At 41.8% G+C, this 18,697-nt stretch overlaps 1 protein-coding gene across 3 annotated transcripts in view; it reads right to left on the bottom strand.

Annotated features, from left to right (window-relative positions):
• LOC124042184 (receptor-type tyrosine-protein phosphatase mu-like) overlaps nt 1-18,697 on the bottom strand; it is a 621,881-nt gene that overhangs the window by 270,247 nt on the left and 332,937 nt on the right. For all 3 annotated transcript variants that reach the window (XM_046360586.1, XM_046360587.1, XM_046360588.1), the window contains exons 11-12: nt 7,651-7,852; nt 4,409-4,511 (exon numbers count right to left, since the gene is read on the bottom strand). In XM_046360586.1, the coding sequence (XP_046216542.1) occupies nt 4,409-4,511; nt 7,651-7,852 (305 nt within the window). The remainder of the gene's footprint in view (nt 1-4,408; nt 4,512-7,650; nt 7,853-18,697) is intronic.

The raw sequence follows: 18,697 nt of genomic DNA, 5'->3' as shown, positions 1-18,697 counted from the left end.
ATTGGTCTCTGGAGATAATTAGTTAATGGGCCTTGCTGTCACCTTTTCTATTGGTCTCTGGAGATAATTAGTGAATGGGCCTTGCTGTCACCTTTTCTATTGGTCTCTGGAGATAATTAGTTAATGGGCCTTGCTGTCACCTGTTCTATTGGTCTCTGGAGATAATTAGTGAATGGGCCTTGCTGTCACCTTTTCTATTGGTCTCTGGAGATAATTAGTTAATGGGCCTTGCTGTCACCTGTCCTATTGGTCTCTGGAGATAATTAGTTAATGGGCCTTGCTGTCACCTTTCCTATTGGTCTCTGGAGATAATTAGTGAATGGGCCTTGCTGTCACCTTTCCTATTGGTCTCTGGAGATAATTAGTGAATGGGCCTTGCTGTCACCTTTCCTATTGGTCTCTGGAGATAATTAGTTAATGGGCCTTGCTGTCACCTTTCCTATTGGTCTCTGGAGATAATTAGTGAATGGGCCTTGCTGTCACCTTTCCTATTGGTCTCTGGAGATAATTAGTGAATGGGCCTTGCTGTCACCTTTCCTATTGGTCTCTGGAGATAATTAGTGAATGGGCCTTGCTGTCACCTTTCCTATTGGTCTCTGGAGATAATTAGTTAATGGGCCTTGCTGTCACCTGTCCTATTGGTCTCTGGAGATAATTAGTTAATGGGCCTTGCTGTCACCTGTCCTATTGGTCTCTGGAGATAATTAGTTAATGGGCCTTGCTGTCACCTTTTCTATTGGTCTCTGGAGATAATTAGTGAATGGGCCTTGCTGTCACCTTTCCTATTGGTCTCTGGAGATAATTAGTTAATGGGCCTTGCTGTCACCTTTCCTATTGGTCTCTGGAGATAATTAGTGAATGGGCCTTGCTGTCACCTTTCCTATTGGTCTCTGGAGATAATTAGTTAATGGGCCTTGCTGTCACCTTTCCTATTGGTCTCTGGAGATAATTAGTGAATGGGCCTTGCTGTCACCTTTCCTATTGGTCTCTGGAGATAATTAGTGAATGGGCCTTGCTGTCACCTTTCCTATTGGTCTCTGGAGATAATTAGTGAATGGGCCTTGCTGTCACCTTTCCTATTGGTCTCTGGAGATAATTAGTTAATGGGCCTTGCTGTCACCTGTCCTATTGGTCTCTGGAGATAATTAGTTAATGGACCTTGCTGTCACCTGTCCTATTGGTCTCTGGAGATAATTAGTGAATGGGCCTTGCTGTCACCTTTCCTATTGGTCTCTGGAGATAATTAGTGAATGGGCCTTGCTGTCACCTTTCCTATTGGTCTCTGGAGATAATTAGTGAATGGGCCTTGCTGTCACCTTTCCTATTGGTCTCTGGAGATAATTAGTTAATGGGCCTTGCTGTCACCTGTCCTATTGGTCTCTGGAGATAATTAGTGAATGGGCCTTGCTGTCACCTTTCCTATTGGTCTCTGGAGATAATTAGTGAATGGGCCTTGCTGTCACCTGTCCTATTGGTCTCTGGAGATAATTAGTTAATGGGCCTTGCTGTCACCTTTCCTATTGGTCTCTGGAGATAATTAGTGAATGGGCCTTGCTGTCACCTGTCCTATTGGTCTCTGGAGATAATTAGTTAATGGGCCTTGCTGTCACCTTTCCTATTGGTCTCTGGAGATAATTAGTGAATGGGCCTTGCTGTCACCTTTCCTATTGGTCTCTGGAGATAATTAGTGAATGGGCCTTGCTGTCACCTGTCCTATTGGTCTCTGGAGATAATTAGTTAATGGGCCTTGCTGTCACCTTTCCTATTGGTCTCTGGAGATAATTAGTTAATGGGCCTTGCTGTCACCTTTCCTATTGGTCTCTGGAGATAATTAGTGAATGGGCCTTGCTGTCACCTTTCCTATTGGTCTCTGGAGATAATTAGTTAATGGGCCTTGCTGGCACCTGTCCTATTGGTCTCTGGAGATAATTCGTTAATGGGCCTTGCTGTCACCTTTCCTATTGGTCTCTGGAGATAATTAGTGAATGGGCCTTGCTGTCACCTTTCCTATTGGTCTCTGGAGATAATTAGTTAATGGGCCTTGCTGTCACCTTTCCTATTGGTCTCTGGAGATAATTAGTGAATGGGCCTTGCTGTCACCTTTCCTATTGGTCTCTGGAGATAATTAGTTAATGGACCTTGCTGTCACCTGTCCTATTGGTCTCTGGAGATAATTAGTGAATGGGCCTTGCTGTCACCTGTCCTATTGGTCTCTGGAGATAATTAGTTAATGGGCCTTGCTGTCACCTTTCCTATTGGTCTCTGGAGATAATTAGTTAATGGTTCTTTGCTGTCAGGTATCCTTGGGACCTCCCCACCCCATTGATGTTGACATTTAAAATGGTTAAGGTAAAGATGAAGGTTAAAGTAAGGGTTTAGGGTAGGGTTATGGTTAGGGTAGGGATTATGGTAAGGGTAGAGGTTAAGGGTAGGGGTTATGGTAAGGGTAGGGATTAAGGGTAGGGGTTAAGGGTAGGGGTTAGGATTGAGTTTAGGGTAGAGTTATGGTAAGGGTAGGGGTTATGGTAAGGGTATGGGTTAGGGTTAAGTTTAGGGTAGAGTTATGGTAAGGGTAGGGGTTATGGTAAGGGTAGGGGTTAGGGTTAAGTTTAGGGTAGGGGTTATGGTAAGGGTAGGGATTAAGGGTAGGGGTTATGGTAAGGGTAGGGATTAAGGGTAGGGGTTATGGTAAGGGTAGGGGTTAGGATTGAGTTTAGGGTAGAGTTATGGTAAGGGTAGGGGTTATGGTAAGGGTAGGGGTTATGGTAAGGGTAGGGGTTAGGGTTAAGTTTAGGGTAGAGTTATGGTAAGGGTAGGGGTTAGGGTTAAGTTTAGGGTAGAGTTATGGTAAGGGTAGGGGTTATGGTAAGGGTATGGGTTAGGGTTAAGTTTAGGGTAGGGTAGGGTTACGGTTAGGGTAGGAGTTATGGTTAGGGTAGGGGTAGGGGTTAAGTTTAGGGTAGGGTTACGGTTAGGGTAGGAGTTAGGGTTAGGGTAGGGGTTAAGGTTAGGGTAAGGGTTATGGTAAGGGTAGGGGTTAAGTTTAGGGTAGGTTAGGAGTTAAAGTTAGGGTAGGGTAGGGGTTAAGGATAGGGTAAGGGTTATGGTAAGAGTAGGGGTTAGGGTTATGGTAAGGGTAGGGGTTAGGGTTAGGGTAAGGTTTATGGTAAGGGTATGGGGTTAAGGTTAGGGTAGGGTTAGGAGTTAAGGTTAGGGTTAGGGTAGGGGTTAAGGATAGGGTAAGGGTTATGGTAAGGGTAGGGGTTAAGGTTAGGGTAAGGGTTATGGTAAGAGTAGGGGTTAAGGTTAGGGTAGGTTTAGGAGGTAAGTTTAGGGCAGGGTAGGGTTAAGGTTAGAGTTAGGTTAGGGGTTAAGGTTAGGTTAGGGGTTAAGGTTAAGGTTAGAGTTAGGTTAGGGGTTAAGGTTAGGTTAGGGGTTAAGGTTAAGGTAAGGGTTAGGGTAGGGATTAAGGATAGGGTAAGGGTTATGGTAAGGGTAGGGGTTAAGGTTAGGGTAGGGTTAGGAGTTAAGTTTAGGGCAGGGTAGGGTTAAGGTTAGAGTTAGGTTAGGGGTTAAGGTTAAGGTAGGGATTAAGGTAAGGGTTAGGTTAGGGGTTAAGGTAAGGGTAGGGATTAAGGTTAGGGTAGATGCGTCCCCAAAGAGCCTAGATATCACAAACTATTCATTCATACTCACACTCATAATTTTGTCCCCAAAACACCAGTCCTTTCTCTAGTGGTGAACACAGTGCAATTGAACTATTGAAATCTCGCTATCCTCCCTGTTAGATTAATTAGCAAACAGTATTCACTGCATTAGCATCCAATCATACTCTGACGAACCGTTAACAAAGTGAACCGTGAGGCCCAAACCATAAGTTCTGATCTCCAAAGAGGGAGCTACAGTTAAGAGTATTTGTTCTGTGCAGAAGGGGTGAGTGCTGGGTTCTAGCGGTAAATTAAGGACTAACCCAGCATGCTAATTAATGACAGCGTTTGATTCATGTGTGTGTGTGTGTGTGTGTGTGTGTGTGTGTGTGTGTGTGTGTGTGTGTGTGTGTGTGTGTGTGTGTGTGTGTGTGTGTGTGTGTATGATTCATACTGTTGTATTAATTATAATTAGGTGTTAGTAATTAAAATGTGTAGAACAGTCTTTGTCAAAGTCTGGTTCTCGACATGTCAGAGTAAATGTACAATTATTTAATTAATTACTAGAATTGATTTGGCCGAGTACAACAGTGCTCTCTCTACTTAGCAGAGTGTGTGTGTGTGTGTGTGTGTGTGTGTGTGTGTGTGTGTGTGTGTGTGTGTGTGTGTGTGTGTGTGTGTGTGTGTGTGTGTGTGTGTGTGTGTGTGTGTGTGTGTGTGTGCGTGCGTGCGTGTGTGTGCGTGTGTGAGTGCCATCCTACCTGACAGGTGCCCCTCGGCTCTGTGCAGGTTTCAGCAGGACAGTCACTGTGCTGTCTGTCTGGTTCAGAGATGTCTCCTGGTCATAGGCTGGCATGGAGGGAGCTGGAAGGACAACACACACACATCAGTCTCCTGGTCATAGGCTGGCATGGAGGGAGCTAGAAGGACAACATGAACATCAGTCTCCTGGGATTACGTCCTAGGTGGGTCTAAGAGCTAGGTGTCTAGGAGCTAGGTGTCTAGGGGCTAGGTGTCTAGTTGTCTAGGGGCTAGGTGTCTAGGGGCTAGGTGTCTAGGGGCTAGGTGTCTAGTTGTCTAGGGGCTAGGTGTCTAAGAGCTAGGTGTCCAGGAGCTAGGTGTCTAGTTGTCTAGGGGCTAGGTGTCTAGGGGCTAGGTGTCTAGGGGCTAGGTGTCTAGGGGCTAGGAACCTAAGAGCTAGGTGTCTAGGGGCTAGGTGTCTAGGAACTAGGTGTCTAGGGACTAGGTGTCTAGGAGCTAGGTGTCTAGGGGCTAGGTGTCTAGGGATTAGGTGTCTAGGAGCTAAGAGGCTTGGAGCTAGGTCTCTAGGGGATAGGTGTCTAGGTGTCTAGGAGCTAGGTGTCTAGGGACTAAGTGTCTAGGAGCTAGGTGTCTGGGAGATAGGTCTCTATGGACTAGGTGTCTAGGAGCTAGGTGTCTAGGAGCTAGGTGTCTAGGGCCTAGGTGTCTAGGGGCTAGGTGTCTAGTTGTCTAGGGGCTAGGTGTCTAGGGGCTAGGTGTCTAGGGGCTAGGAACCTAAGAGCTAGGTGTCTAGGGGCTAGGTGTCTAGGAACTAGGTGTCTAGGGACTAGGTGTCTAGGAGCTAGGTGTCTAGGGGCTAGGTGTCTAGGGATTAGGTGTCTAGGAGCTAAGAGGCTTGGAGCTAGGTCTCTAGGGGATAGGTGTCTAGGTGTCTAGGAGCTAGGTGTCTAGGGACTAAGTGTCTAGGAGCTAGGTGTCTGGGAGCTAGGTCTCTATGGACTAGGTGTCTAGGAGCTAGGTGTCTAGGAGCTAGGTGTCTAGGGACTAGGTCTCTAGGGGATAGGTGTCTAGGACTCTAGGGACTAGGTGTCTTGGGCTAGGTGTCTAGGTGTCTAGAGACTAGGTGTTTAGGGGCTAGGTGTCTAGGAACTAGGTGTCTAGGAGCTAGGTGTCTAGGATATAGGTGTCTAGGAACTAGGTGTCTAGGAACTAGGTGTTTAGGGACTAGGTGTCTAGAAGCTAGGCGTCTAGGAGCTAGGTGTCTAGGGTCTAGGTCTCTAGGGACTAGGTGTCTAGGAACTAGGTATCTATGAGCTAGGTGTCTAGGAGCTAGGTGTCTAGGGACTAGGTTTCTCAAAGTTAGCTGTCTAGGGGCTAGGATATCGGTGTCTAGGAGCTAGGTGTCTAGGAGCTCGGTGTCTAGGAGTTAGGTGTCTAGGAGCTAGGTGTCTAGATGTCTAGGAGCTAGGTGTCTAGGAGCTAGGTGTCTAGGATATAGGTGTCTAGGAACTAGGTGTTTAGGGACTAGGTGTCTAGAAGCTAGGCGTCTAGGAGCTAGGTGTCTAGGGTCTAGGTCTCTAGGGACTAGGTGTCTAGTTGTCTAGGGGCTAGGTGTCTAGGGGCTAGGTGTCTAGGGGCTAGGTGTCTAGGGGCTAGGAACCTAAGAGCTAGGTGTCTAGGGGCTAGGTGTCTAGGAACTAGGTGTCTAGGGACTAGGTGTCTAGGAGCTAGGTGTCTAGGGGCTAGGTGTCTAGGGATTAGGTGTCTAGGAGCTAAGAGGCTTGGAGCTAGGTCTCTAGGGGATAGGTGTCTAGGTGTCTAGGAGCTAGGTGTCTAGGGACTAAGTGTCTAGGAGCTAGGTGTCTGGGAGCTAGGTCTCTATGGACTAGGTGTCTAGGAGCTAGGTGTCTAGGAGCTAGGTGTCTAGGGCCTAGGTGTCTAGGGGCTAGGTGTCTAGTTGTCTAGGGGCTAGGTGTCTAGGGGCTAGGTGTCTAGGGGCTAGGAACCTAAGAGCTAGGTGTCTAGGGGCTAGGTGTCTAGGAACTAGGTGTCTAGGGACTAGGTGTCTAGGAGCTAGGTGTCTAGGGGCTAGGTGTCTAGGGATTAGGTGTCTAGGAGCTAAGAGGCTTGGAGCTAGGTCTCTAGGGGATAGGTGTCTAGGTGTCTAGGAGCTAGGTGTCTAGGGACTAAGTGTCTAGGAGCTAGGTGTCTGGGAGCTAGGTCTCTATGGACTAGGTGTCTAGGAGCTAGGTGTCTAGGAGCTAGGTGTCTAGGGACTAGGTCTCTAGGGGATAGGTGTCTAGGACTCTAGGGACTAGGTGTCTTGGGCTAGGTGTCTAGGTGTCTAGAGACTAGGTGTTTAGGGGCTAGGTGTCTAGGAACTAGGTGTCTAGGAGCTAGGTGTCTAGGATATAGGTGTCTAGGAACTAGGTGTCTAGGAACTAGGTGTTTAGGGACTAGGTGTCTAGAAGCTAGGCGTCTAGGAGCTAGGTGTCTAGGGTCTAGGTCTCTAGGGACTAGGTGTCTAGGAACTAGGTATCTATGAGCTAGGTGTCTAGGAGCTAGGTGTCTAGGGACTAGGTTTCTCAAAGTTAGCTGTCTAGGGGCTAGGATATCGGTGTCTAGGAGCTAGGTGTCTAGGAGCTCGGTGTCTAGGAGTTAGGTGTCTAGGAGCTAGGTGTCTAGATGTCTAGGAGCTAGGTGTCTAGGAGCTAGGTGTCTAGGATATAGGTGTCTAGGAACTAGGTGTTTAGGGACTAGGTGTCTAGAAGCTAGGCGTCTAGGAGCTAGGTGTCTAGGGTCTAGGTCTCTAGGGACTAGGTGTCTAGGTGTCTAGGAGCTAGGTGTCTAGGAGCTAGGTGTCTAGGAGCTAGGTGTCTAGGGACTAGGTTTCTCGAAGTTAGGTGTCTAGGGGCTAGGTGTCTAGATGTCTAGGAGCTAGGTGTCTAGAAGCTAGGTGTCTAGAAGCTAGGTGTCTAGGAGCTAGGTGTTTAGGAGCTAGGTGTCTAGGAGGTAGGTGTCTAGGTGTCTAGGAGCTAGGTGTCTAAAAGCTAGGAGCTAGGTGTCTAGGAGCTAGGTGTCTAGGAGCTAGGTGTCTAGGGGTTAGGTGTCTAGGAGCTAGGTGTCTAGGAGCTAGGTGTCTAGGGACTAAGTGTCTAGGAGCTAGGTGTCTAGGGACTAGGTGTCTAGGAGCTAGGTGTCTAGGAGCTAGGTGTCTAGGGACTAGAAGCTAGGGACTGACCTGATATCTTGGTGGTGAACTGTGTGATGACTGATGGACCATATCCCTTGATGGTAGAGGCTCGGAGGGTGAATGAGTACGTGGATCCTGGGTACAGCCCCAGGAAGATGTGGCTGGTCTCATTGCTGTGTTTCAGGACCTTCCCACTCTGGTTGGACAGATCCAGCTCTGGGTCAAAGGAACTCACTGTCTTGTAGGAGATCTGGAGACAGACCGACAGACAGACAAGATAGACAGACCGACAGAGACACAGACAGACAGACCGACAGACAGACAAGAAAGACAGACCGACAGAGACAGACAGACCGAAACAGACAAACAGACAGGGAGAATATGATAGTTATTTTGGTCTGTTTCTATACCTTGACAGTGTAGTGTATATGCACATGGAGAGACTGCAATCTGCTTGAAGAAGATCTGTGGACAATGAGATTGGCATTGTCACCTTTAAAAACAAACTATTTACCTTTATCTTACAAGGCAAGTCAGTTAAGAACAAATTCTTATTTACAATGACAGACTTAGGAACAGTGAGTTAACTGACTTGTTCAGGGGCAGAACGACAAATTTTTACCTTGTCAGTTCGGGATTCGATTTTGTTACCTTTCGGTTTCTAGTCCAACGCTCTAACCACGAGGCTACTCTGCCATCCCTACACTCTAACCACCAGGCTACCTGCCATCCCTACACTCTAACCACTAGGCTACCTGCTACCCCTACACTCTAACCACTAGGCTACCTACCGCCCCTACACTCTAACCACTAGGCTACCTGCTGCCTCTACACTCTAACCACTAGGCTACCTACCACCTCCACACTCTAACCACTAGGCTACCTGCCGCCTCTACACTCTAACCACGAGGCTACTCTGCCGCCTCTACACTCTAACCACTAGGCTACCTACCGCCTCTACACTCTAACCACTAGGCTACCTACCGCCTCTACACTCTAACCACTAGGCTACTCTGCCGCCTCTACACTCTAACCACTAGGCTACCTACCGCCTCTACACTCTAACCACTAGGCTACCTACCGCCTCTACACTCTAACCACTAGGCTACCTACCGCCTCTACACTCTAACCACTAGGCTACCTACCGCCTCTACACTCTAACCACTAGGCTACCTACCGCCTCTACACTCTAACCACTAGGCTAACTACCGCCCCTACACTCTAACCACTAGGCTACTCTGCCATCCCAAACTGTTCTAAAGACAGTGTCAACTACACAAGCAATCTTGTCAAGAGGTTTGACCCTTGTGGACAAGGTGTAAAAATATACATGTCATATCATTTACATTGCAAAGGGTAGCAAGACAGAACCTGCTAAAATAGTTGTTTATTTATCCAGTATCATCACCGTTTACTTCCTGTAGTCTAGTTGTTTATCCAGTATCATCACCGTTTACTTCCTGTAGTCTAGTTGTTTATCCAGTATCATCACCGTTTACTTCCTGTAGTCTAGTTGTTTATCCAGTATCATCACTGTTAATGTGGAATAAGTCAAGGGGTGTGAGTACTTTCTGAAGGCACTGTGTATAATGTATAAAAGCCCACTTTAAGACACCACTCCTCGCCCTCCCCATAGTAGAAAAACATTCATTATAATTCCAATTTCAATTCACAAAGGATCAGTTTGGAGTGCTGCATAATTTGTGTCCATCAAGTTTCTGAAATGCTTGGAGGCTTCTTCTCATTTTGTCTTTGTCTGCGTGTGGAATGATTCTGGCTTGTGTGTGTGTGTGTGTGTGTGTTATTTGGTCTTTGTCTGGTGGAATGAGTCTGCTGTGATGCCAAATCCTATAAAATAGAGAGAAGAGAGAGAGAGAGATAGATAGAGTAGAGAAGAGAGAGTTGAGAAAGTGGAGAAGAGAGAGTTGAGAGAGATAGAGAGAGAGTGGAGAGTTGAGAGAGAGAATAGAGAGATAGAGAGAGAGTGTAGAAGAGAGAGTTGAGAGAGAGAGAGGAGGAGAGAGAGAGAAGAGAGAGAGAGAAGAGAGAGAGAGAAGAGAGAGAGAGAAGAGAGAGAGAAGAGAGAGAGAGAAGAGAGAGAAGAGAGAGAGAGAGAGAGAGAGAGAGAGAGAGAGAGAGAGAGAGAGAGAGAGAGAGAGAGAGAGAGGAGGAGGAGAGAGAAGAGAGAGAGAGAAGAGAGAGAGAGAAGAGAGAGAGAGAAGAGAGAGAAGAGAGAGAGAGAGAAGAGAGAGAGAGAAGAGAGAGAGAGAAGAGAGAGGAGGAGAGAGTGAGGAGGAGGAGAGAGAGAGAGGAGGAGAGAGAGAGAAGAGAGAGAGAGAAGAGAGAGAGAGAAAGAGAGAGAGAAGAGAGAGAAGAGAGAGAGAGAAGAGAGAGAGAGAGAGAGAGAGAGAGAGAGAGGAGGAGAGAGGGAGATTAAAATGACACTGACGTGACGACAGAAGGGAAGGAAAACCAGAAAGTGATTAATTGTGCACATGAATGCTTATAATGTTTCCTAGCTGGGAAAATGTAAATTGAGCTTTTGTTAGGGTGCTGGACATTAACTCATGTCTGTGTTGATTGGACAAGTAAATGATACAGAATCAGAAGCTTTATAATTATGTTCTTTACAGTATTGCAGTTATTATAGTGATAGCAGTGATTGCTCATGCTTGCTTTGTCAATACTATAGCCTGCTACAGATGTTGGACCTTCATTTGAGCCAGTTTGCTACAGCAGAAAAATATTCCCGCAGCAACAGGAAATTAGCCAAACTATTATGTGGATTATAATTAATAGCCTTTTTTGGTGGGGTTGATACATTTTTCTTAAGGGAAAACCAAGTCTGAAATTTCAAAGTGGAAATACACTACACGTTTTACAACAACCCCTTCCAACACGGTGATCAAATTAGGATCCTACACCTGTACATTTTTACCATAGATATTTCGGGACGGTATTACATAAATAAGGGTAATATGATGAGTTGAACAGTTGATTGACAGGTGGAGGACTGTAGAAAGATAAACTTTCCTCTAGTGTGGATGCTCACAAATGTTGTATAGTTATATAGCCTACAGTTATCATTATAGTTATATAGCCTATAGTTATCATTATAGTTATATAGCCTACAGTTATTAAATATATATAGCCTATAGTTATCATTATAGTTATATAGCCTATAGTTATCATTATAGTTATATAGCCTATAGTTATCATTATAGTTATATAGCCTATAGTTATCATTATAGTTATATAGCCTATAGTTATCAAAATAGTTATATAGCCTATAGTTATCATTATAGTTATATAGCCTATAATTATCATTATAGTTATATAGCCTATAGTTATCATTATAGTTATATAGCCTACAGTTATTAAATATATATAGCCTATAGTTATCATTAAAATTATATAGCCTATAGTTATCATTATAGCTATATAGCCTATAGTTATCATTAAATATATATAGCCTATAGTTATTAAATATATATAGCCCATAGTTATCATTACAGTTATATAGCCTATAGTTATCATTACAGCTATATAGCCTATAGTTATCACTATAGGTATATAGCCTAGTTATAGGTACATAGCCCACAGTTATCATTATAGTTATATAGCCTATAGTTAGCATTATAGTTATATAGCCTATAGTTATCATTAAAGTTATATAGCCTATAATTATTAAATATATATAGCCTATAGTTATTAAATATATATAGCCTATAGTTCTTAAATATATATAGCCTATAGTTCTTAAATATATATAGCCAGACATATCAGTGTGGATGACGGATCACCACCTCAAGCTGAACTTCGGCAAGACGGAGCTGCTCTTCCTCCCGGGGAAGGACTGCCCGTTCCATGATCTCGCCATCACGGTTGACAACTCCATTGTGTCCTCCTCCCAGAGCGCCAAGAACCTTGGCGTGATCCTGGACAACACCCTGTCGTTCTCAACTAACATCAAGGCGGTGGCCCGTTCCTGTAGGTTCATGCTCTACAACATCCGCAGAGTACGACCCTGCCTCACACAGGAAGCGGCGCAGGTCCTAATCCAGGCACTTGTCATCTCCCATCTGGATTACTGCAACTCGCTGTTGGCTGGGCTCCCTGCCTGTGCCATTAAACCCCTACAACTCATCCAGAACGCCGCAGCCCGTCTAGTGTTCAACCTTCCCAAGTTCTCTCACGTCACCCCGCTCCTCCGCTCTCTCCACTGGCTTCCAGTTGAAGCTCGCATCCGCTACAAGACCATGGTGCTTGCCTACGGAGCTGTGAGGGGAACGGCACCTCAGTACCTCCAGGCTCTGATCAGGCCCTACACCCAAATAAGGGCACTGCGTTCATCCACCTCTGGCCTGCTCGCCTCCCTACCACTGAGGAAGTACAGTTCCCGCTCAGCCCAGTCAAAACTGTTCGCTGCTCTGGCTCCCCAATGGTGGAACAAACTCCCTCACGACGCCAGGACAGCGGAGTCAATCACCACCTTCCGGAGACACCTGAAACCCCACCTCTTTAAGGAATACCTAGGATAGGATAAAGTAATCCTTCTCACCCCCCTCCCCCTTAAAATATTTAGATGCACTATTGTAAAGTGGTTGTTCCACTGGATGTCATAAGGTGAATGCACCAATTTGTAAGTCGCTCTGGATAAGAGCGTCTGCTAAATGACTTAAATGTAAATAGCCTATAGTTAGCATTATAGTTATATAGCCTACAGTTATTAAATATATATAGCCTATAGTTATCATTAAATATATATAGACTACAGTTATCATTATAGTTATATAGCCTATAGTTATCATTACATTTATATAGACTACAGTTAGCATTATAGTTATATAGCCTATAGTTATCATTAAAGTTATATAGACTACAGTTATCATTATAGTTATATAGCCTACAGTTATTAAATATATATAGCCTATAGTTATCATTATAGTTATATAGCCTATAGTTATCATTATAGTTATATAGCCTATAGTTATCATTAAAGTTATATAGACTACAGTTATCATTATAGTTATATAGCCTACAGTTATCATTATAGTTATATAGCCTATAGTTCTTAAATATATATAGCCTATAGTTAGCATTATAGTTATATAGCCTATAGTTATCATTAAAGTTATATAGCCTATAATTATTAAATATATATAGCCTATAGTTATTAAATATATATAGCCTATAGTTCTTAAATATATATAGCCTATAGTTCTTAAATATATATAGCCTATAGTTAGCATTATAGTTATATAGCCTACAGTTATCTTTTTTTTTTACCTTTATTTAACCAGGCAAGTCAGTTAAGAACATATTCTTATTTTCAATGACGGCCTGGGAACAGTGGGTTAACTGCCTGGTCAGGGGCAGAACGACAGATTTGTACCTTGTCAGCTCGGGGGTTTGAACTCACAACCTTCCGGTTACTAGTCCAACGCTCTAACCACTAGGCTACGCTGCCGCCCCATTCAAGTTATATAGCCTATAGTTATCATTAAATATATATAGCCCATAGTTATTAAATATATATAGCCTATAGTTAGCATTATAGTTATATAGCATATAGTTAGCATTATAGCTATATAGCCTACAGTTATCACTATAGGTATATAGCCTACAGTTATAGGTACATAGCCTATAGTTATCATTAAAGTTATATATACTATAGTTATTATTATAGTTATACAGCCTACAGTTATCATTAAAGTTATATAGCCTATAGTTAGCATTATAGTTATATAGCCTATAGTTAGAATTATAGCTATATAGCCTACAGTTATCATTACAGTTATATATCCTATAGTTAGAATTATAGCTATATAGCCTATAGTTAGCATTATAGTTATATAGCATATAGTTAGCATTATAGCTATATAGCCTACAGTTATCACTATAGGTATATAGCCTACAGTTATAGGTACATAGCCTATAGTTATCATTAAAGTTATATATACTATAGTTATTATTATAGTTATACAGCCTACAGTTATCATTAAAGTTATATAGCCTATAGTTATCATTACAGTTATATAGCCTATAGTTAGCATTATAGTTATATAGCCTATAGTTATCATTAAATATATATAGCCTATAGTTATTAAATATATATAGCCCATAGTTATCATTACAGTTATATAGCCTATAGTTATCATTACAGCTATATAGCCTATAGTTATCACTATAGGTATATAGCCTAGTTATAGGTACATAGCCTATAGTTATCATTAAAGTTATATATACTATAGTTATTATTATAGTTATACAGCCTACAGTTATCATTAAAGTTATATAGCCTATAGTTAGCATTATAGTTATATAGCCTATAGTTAGAATTATAGCTATATAGCCTACAGTTATCATTACAGTTATATATCCTATAGTTAGAATTATAGCTATATAGCCTATAGTTAGCATTATAGTTATATAGCATATAGTTAGCATTATAGCTATATAGCCTACAGTTATCACTATAGGTATATAGCCTACAGTTATAGGTACATAGCCTATAGTTATCATTAAAGTTATATAGCCTATAGTTATCATTATAGTTATATAGCCTACAGTTATTAAATATATATAGCCTATAGTTATCATTAAAATTATATAGCCTATAGTTATCATTATAGCTATATAGCCTATAGTTATCATTAAATATATATAGCCTATAGTTATTAAATATATATAGCCCATAGTTATCATTACAGTTATATAGCCTATAGTTATCATTACAGCTATATAGCCTATAGTTATCATTAAATATATATAGCCCACAGTTATCATTATAGTTATATAGCCTATAGTTAGCATTATAGTTATATAGCCTATAGTTATCATTAAAGTTATATAGCCTATAATTATTAAATATATATAGCCTATAGTTATTAAATATATATAGCCTATAGTTCTTAAATATATATAGCCTATAGTTCTTAAATATATATAGCCAGACATATCAGTGTGGATGACGGATCACCACCTCAAGCTGAACTTCGGCAAGACGGAGCTGCTCTTCCTCCCGGGGAAGGACTGCCCGTTCCATGATCTCGCCATCACGGTTGACAACTCCATTGTGTCCTCCTCCCAGAGCGCCAAGAACCTTGGCGTGATCCTGGACAACACCCTGTCGTTCTCAACTAACATCAAGGCGGTGGCCCGTTCCTGTAGGTTCATGCTCTACAACATCCGCAGAGTACGACCCTGCCTCACACAGGAAGCGGCGCAGGTCCTAATCCAGGCACTTGTCATCTCCCATCTGGATTACTGCAACTCGCTGTTGGCTGGGCTCCCTGCCTGTGCCATTAAACCCCTACAACTCATCCAGAACGCCGCAGCCCGTCTAGTGTTCAACCTTCCCAAGTTCTCTCACGTCACCCCGCTCCTCCGCTCTCTCCACTGGCTTCCAGTTGAAGCTCGCATCCGCTACAAGACCATGGTGCTTGCCTACGGAGCTGTGAGGGGAACGGCACCTCAGTACCTCCAGGCTCTGATCAGGCCCTACACCCAAATAAGGGCACTGCGTTCATCCACCTCTGGCCTGCTCGCCTCCCTACCACTGAGGAAGTACAGTTCCCGCTCAGCCCAGTCAAAACTGTTCGCTGCTCTGGCTCCCCAATGGTGGAACAAACTCCCTCACGACGCCAGGACAGCGGAGTCAATCACCACCTTCCGGAGACACCTGAAACCCCACCTCTTTAAGGAATACCTAGGATAGGATAAAGTAATCCTTCTCACCCCCCTCCCCCTTAAAATATTTAGATGCACTATTGTAAAGTGGTTGTTCCACTGGATGTCATAAGGTGAATGCACCAATTTGTAAGTCGCTCTGGATAAGAGCGTCTGCTAAATGACTTAAATGTAAATAGCCTATAGTTAGCATTATAGTTATATAGCCTACAGTTATTAAATATATATAGCCTATAGTTATCATTAAATATATATAGACTACAGTTATCATTATAGTTATATAGCCTATAGTTATCATTACATTTATATAGACTACAGTTAGCATTATAGTTATATAGCCTATAGTTATCATTAAAGTTATATAGACTACAGTTATCATTATAGTTATATAGCCTACAGTTATTAAATATATATAGCCTATAGTTATCATTATAGTTATATAGCCTATAGTTATCATTATAGTTATATAGCCTATAGTTATCATTAAAGTTATATAGACTACAGTTATCATTATAGTTATATAGCCTACAGTTATCATTATAGTTATATAGCCTATAGTTCTTAAATATATATAGCCTATAGTTAGCATTATAGTTATATAGCCTATAGTTATCATTAAAGTTATATAGCCTATAATTATTAAATATATATAGCCTATAGTTATTAAATATATATAGCCTATAGTTCTTAAATATATATAGCCTATAGTTCTTAAATATATATAGCCTATAGTTAGCATTATAGTTATATAGCCTACAGTTATCTTTTTTTTAACCTTTATTTAACCAGGCAAGTCAGTTAAGAACATATTCTTATTTTCAATGACGGCCTGGGAACAGTGGGTTAACTGCCTGGTCAGGGGCAGAACGACAGATTTGTACCTTGTCAGCTCGGGGGTTTGAACTCACAACCTTCCGGTTACTAGTCCAACGCTCTAACCACTAGGCTACGCTGCCGCCCCATTCAAGTTATATAGCCTATAGTTATCATTAAATATATATAGCCCATAGTTATTAAATATATATAGCCTATAGTTAGCATTATAGTTATATAGCATATAGTTAGCATTATAGCTATATAGCCTACAGTTATCACTATAGGTATATAGCCTACAGTTATAGGTACATAGCCTATAGTTATCATTAAAGTTATATATACTATAGTTATTATTATAGTTATACAGCCTACAGTTATCATTAAAGTTATATAGCCTATAGTTAGCATTATAGTTATATAGCCTATAGTTAGAATTATAGCTATATAGCCTACAGTTATCATTACAGTTATATATCCTATAGTTAGAATTATAGCTATATAGCCTATAGTTAGCATTACAGTTATATAGCATATAGTTAGCATTATAGCTATATAGCCTACAGTTATCACTATAGGTATATAGCCTACAGTTATAGGTACATAGCCTATAGTTATCATTAAAGTTATATATACTATAGTTATTATTATAGTTATACAGCCTACAGTTATCATTAAAGTTATATAGCCTATAGTTATCATTACAGTTATATAGCCTATAGTTAGCATTATAGTTATATAGCCTATAGTTATCATTAAATATATATAGCCTATAGTTATTAAATATATATAGCCCATAGTTATCATTACAGTTATATAGCCTATAGTTATCATTACAGCTATATAGCCTATAGTTATCACTATAGGTATATAGCCTAGTTATAGGTACATAGCCTATAGTTATCATTAAAGTTATATATACTATAGTTATTATTATAGTTATACAGCCTACAGTTATCATTAAAGTTATATAGCCTATAGTTAGCATTATAGTTATATAGCCTATAGTTAGAATTATAGCTATATAGCCTACAGTTATCATTACAGTTATATATCCTATAGTTAGAATTATAGCTATATAGCCTATAGTTAGCATTATAGTTATATAGCATATAGTTAGCATTATAGCTATATAGCCTACAGTTATCACTATAGGTATATAGCCTACAGTTATAGGTACATAGCCTATAGTTATCATTAAAGTTATATAGCCTATAGTTATCATTATAGTTATATAGCCTACAGTTATTAAATATATATAGCCTATAGTTATCATTAAAATTATATAGCCTATAGTTATCATTATAGCTATATAGCCTATAGTTATCATTAAATATATATAGCCTATAGTTATTAAATATATATAGCCCATAGTTATCATTACAGTTATATAGCCTATAGTTATCATTACAGCTATATAGCCTATAGTTATCATTAAATATATATAGCCCACAGTTATCATTATAGTTATATAGCCTATAGTTAGCATTATAGTTATATAGCCTATAGTTATCATTAAAGTTATATAGCCTATAATTATTAAATATATATAGCCTATAGTTATTAAATATATATAGCCTATAGTTCTTAAATATATATAGCCTATAGTTCTTAAATATATATAGCCAGACATATCAGTGTGGATGACGGATCACCACCTCAAGCTGAACTTCGGCAAGACGGAGCTGCTCTTCCTCCCGGGAAGGACTGCCCGTTCCATGATCTCGCCATCACGGTTGACAACTCCATTGTGTCCTCCTCCCAGAGCGCCAAGAACCTTGGCGTGATCCTGGACAACACCCTGTCGTTCTCAACTAACATCAAGGCGGTGGCCCGTTCCTGTAGGTTCATGCTCTACAACATCCGCAGAGTACGACCCTGCCTCACACAGGAAGCGGCGCAGGTCCTAATCCAGGCACTTGTCATCTCCCATCTGGATTACTGCAACTCGCTGTTGGCTGGGCTCCCTGCCTGTGCCATTAAACCCCTACAACTCATCCAGAACGCCGCAGCCCGTCTAGTGTTCAACCTTCCCAAGTTCTCTCACGTCACCCCGCTCCTCCGCTCTCTCCACTGGCTTCCAGTTGAAGCTCGCATCCGCTACAAGACCATGGTGCTTGCCTACGGAGCTGTGAGGGGAACGGCACCTCAGTACCTCCAGGCTCTGATCAGGCCCTACACCCAAATAAGGGCACTGCGTTCATCCACCTCTGGCCTGCTCGCCTCCCTACCACTGAGGAAGTACAGTTCCCGCTCAGCCCAGTCAAAACTGTTCGCTGCTCTGGCTCCCCAATGGTGGAACAAACTCCCTCACGACGCCAGGACAGCGGAGTCAATCACCACCTTCCGGAGACACCTGAAACCCCACCTCTTTAAGGAATACCTAGGATAGGATAAAGTAATCCTTCTCACCCCCCCTCCCCCCCCTTAAAATATTTAGATGCACTATTGTAAAGTGGTTGTTCCACTGGATGTCATAAGGTGAATGCACCAATTTGTAAGTCGCTCTGGATAAGAGCGTCTGCTAAATGACTTAAATGTAAATAGCCTATAGTTAGCATTATAGTTATATAGCCTACAGTTATTAAAT

Source organism: Oncorhynchus gorbuscha, linkage group LG08, assembly GCF_021184085.1.
Source record: "Oncorhynchus gorbuscha isolate QuinsamMale2020 ecotype Even-year linkage group LG08, OgorEven_v1.0, whole genome shotgun sequence".
Classification (NCBI taxonomy): Eukaryota; Metazoa; Chordata; class Actinopteri; order Salmoniformes; family Salmonidae; genus Oncorhynchus; species Oncorhynchus gorbuscha.
The sequence above is the reverse complement of the archived record's forward strand: the minus strand, read 5'-3'. Positions and strand labels throughout refer to the sequence as shown.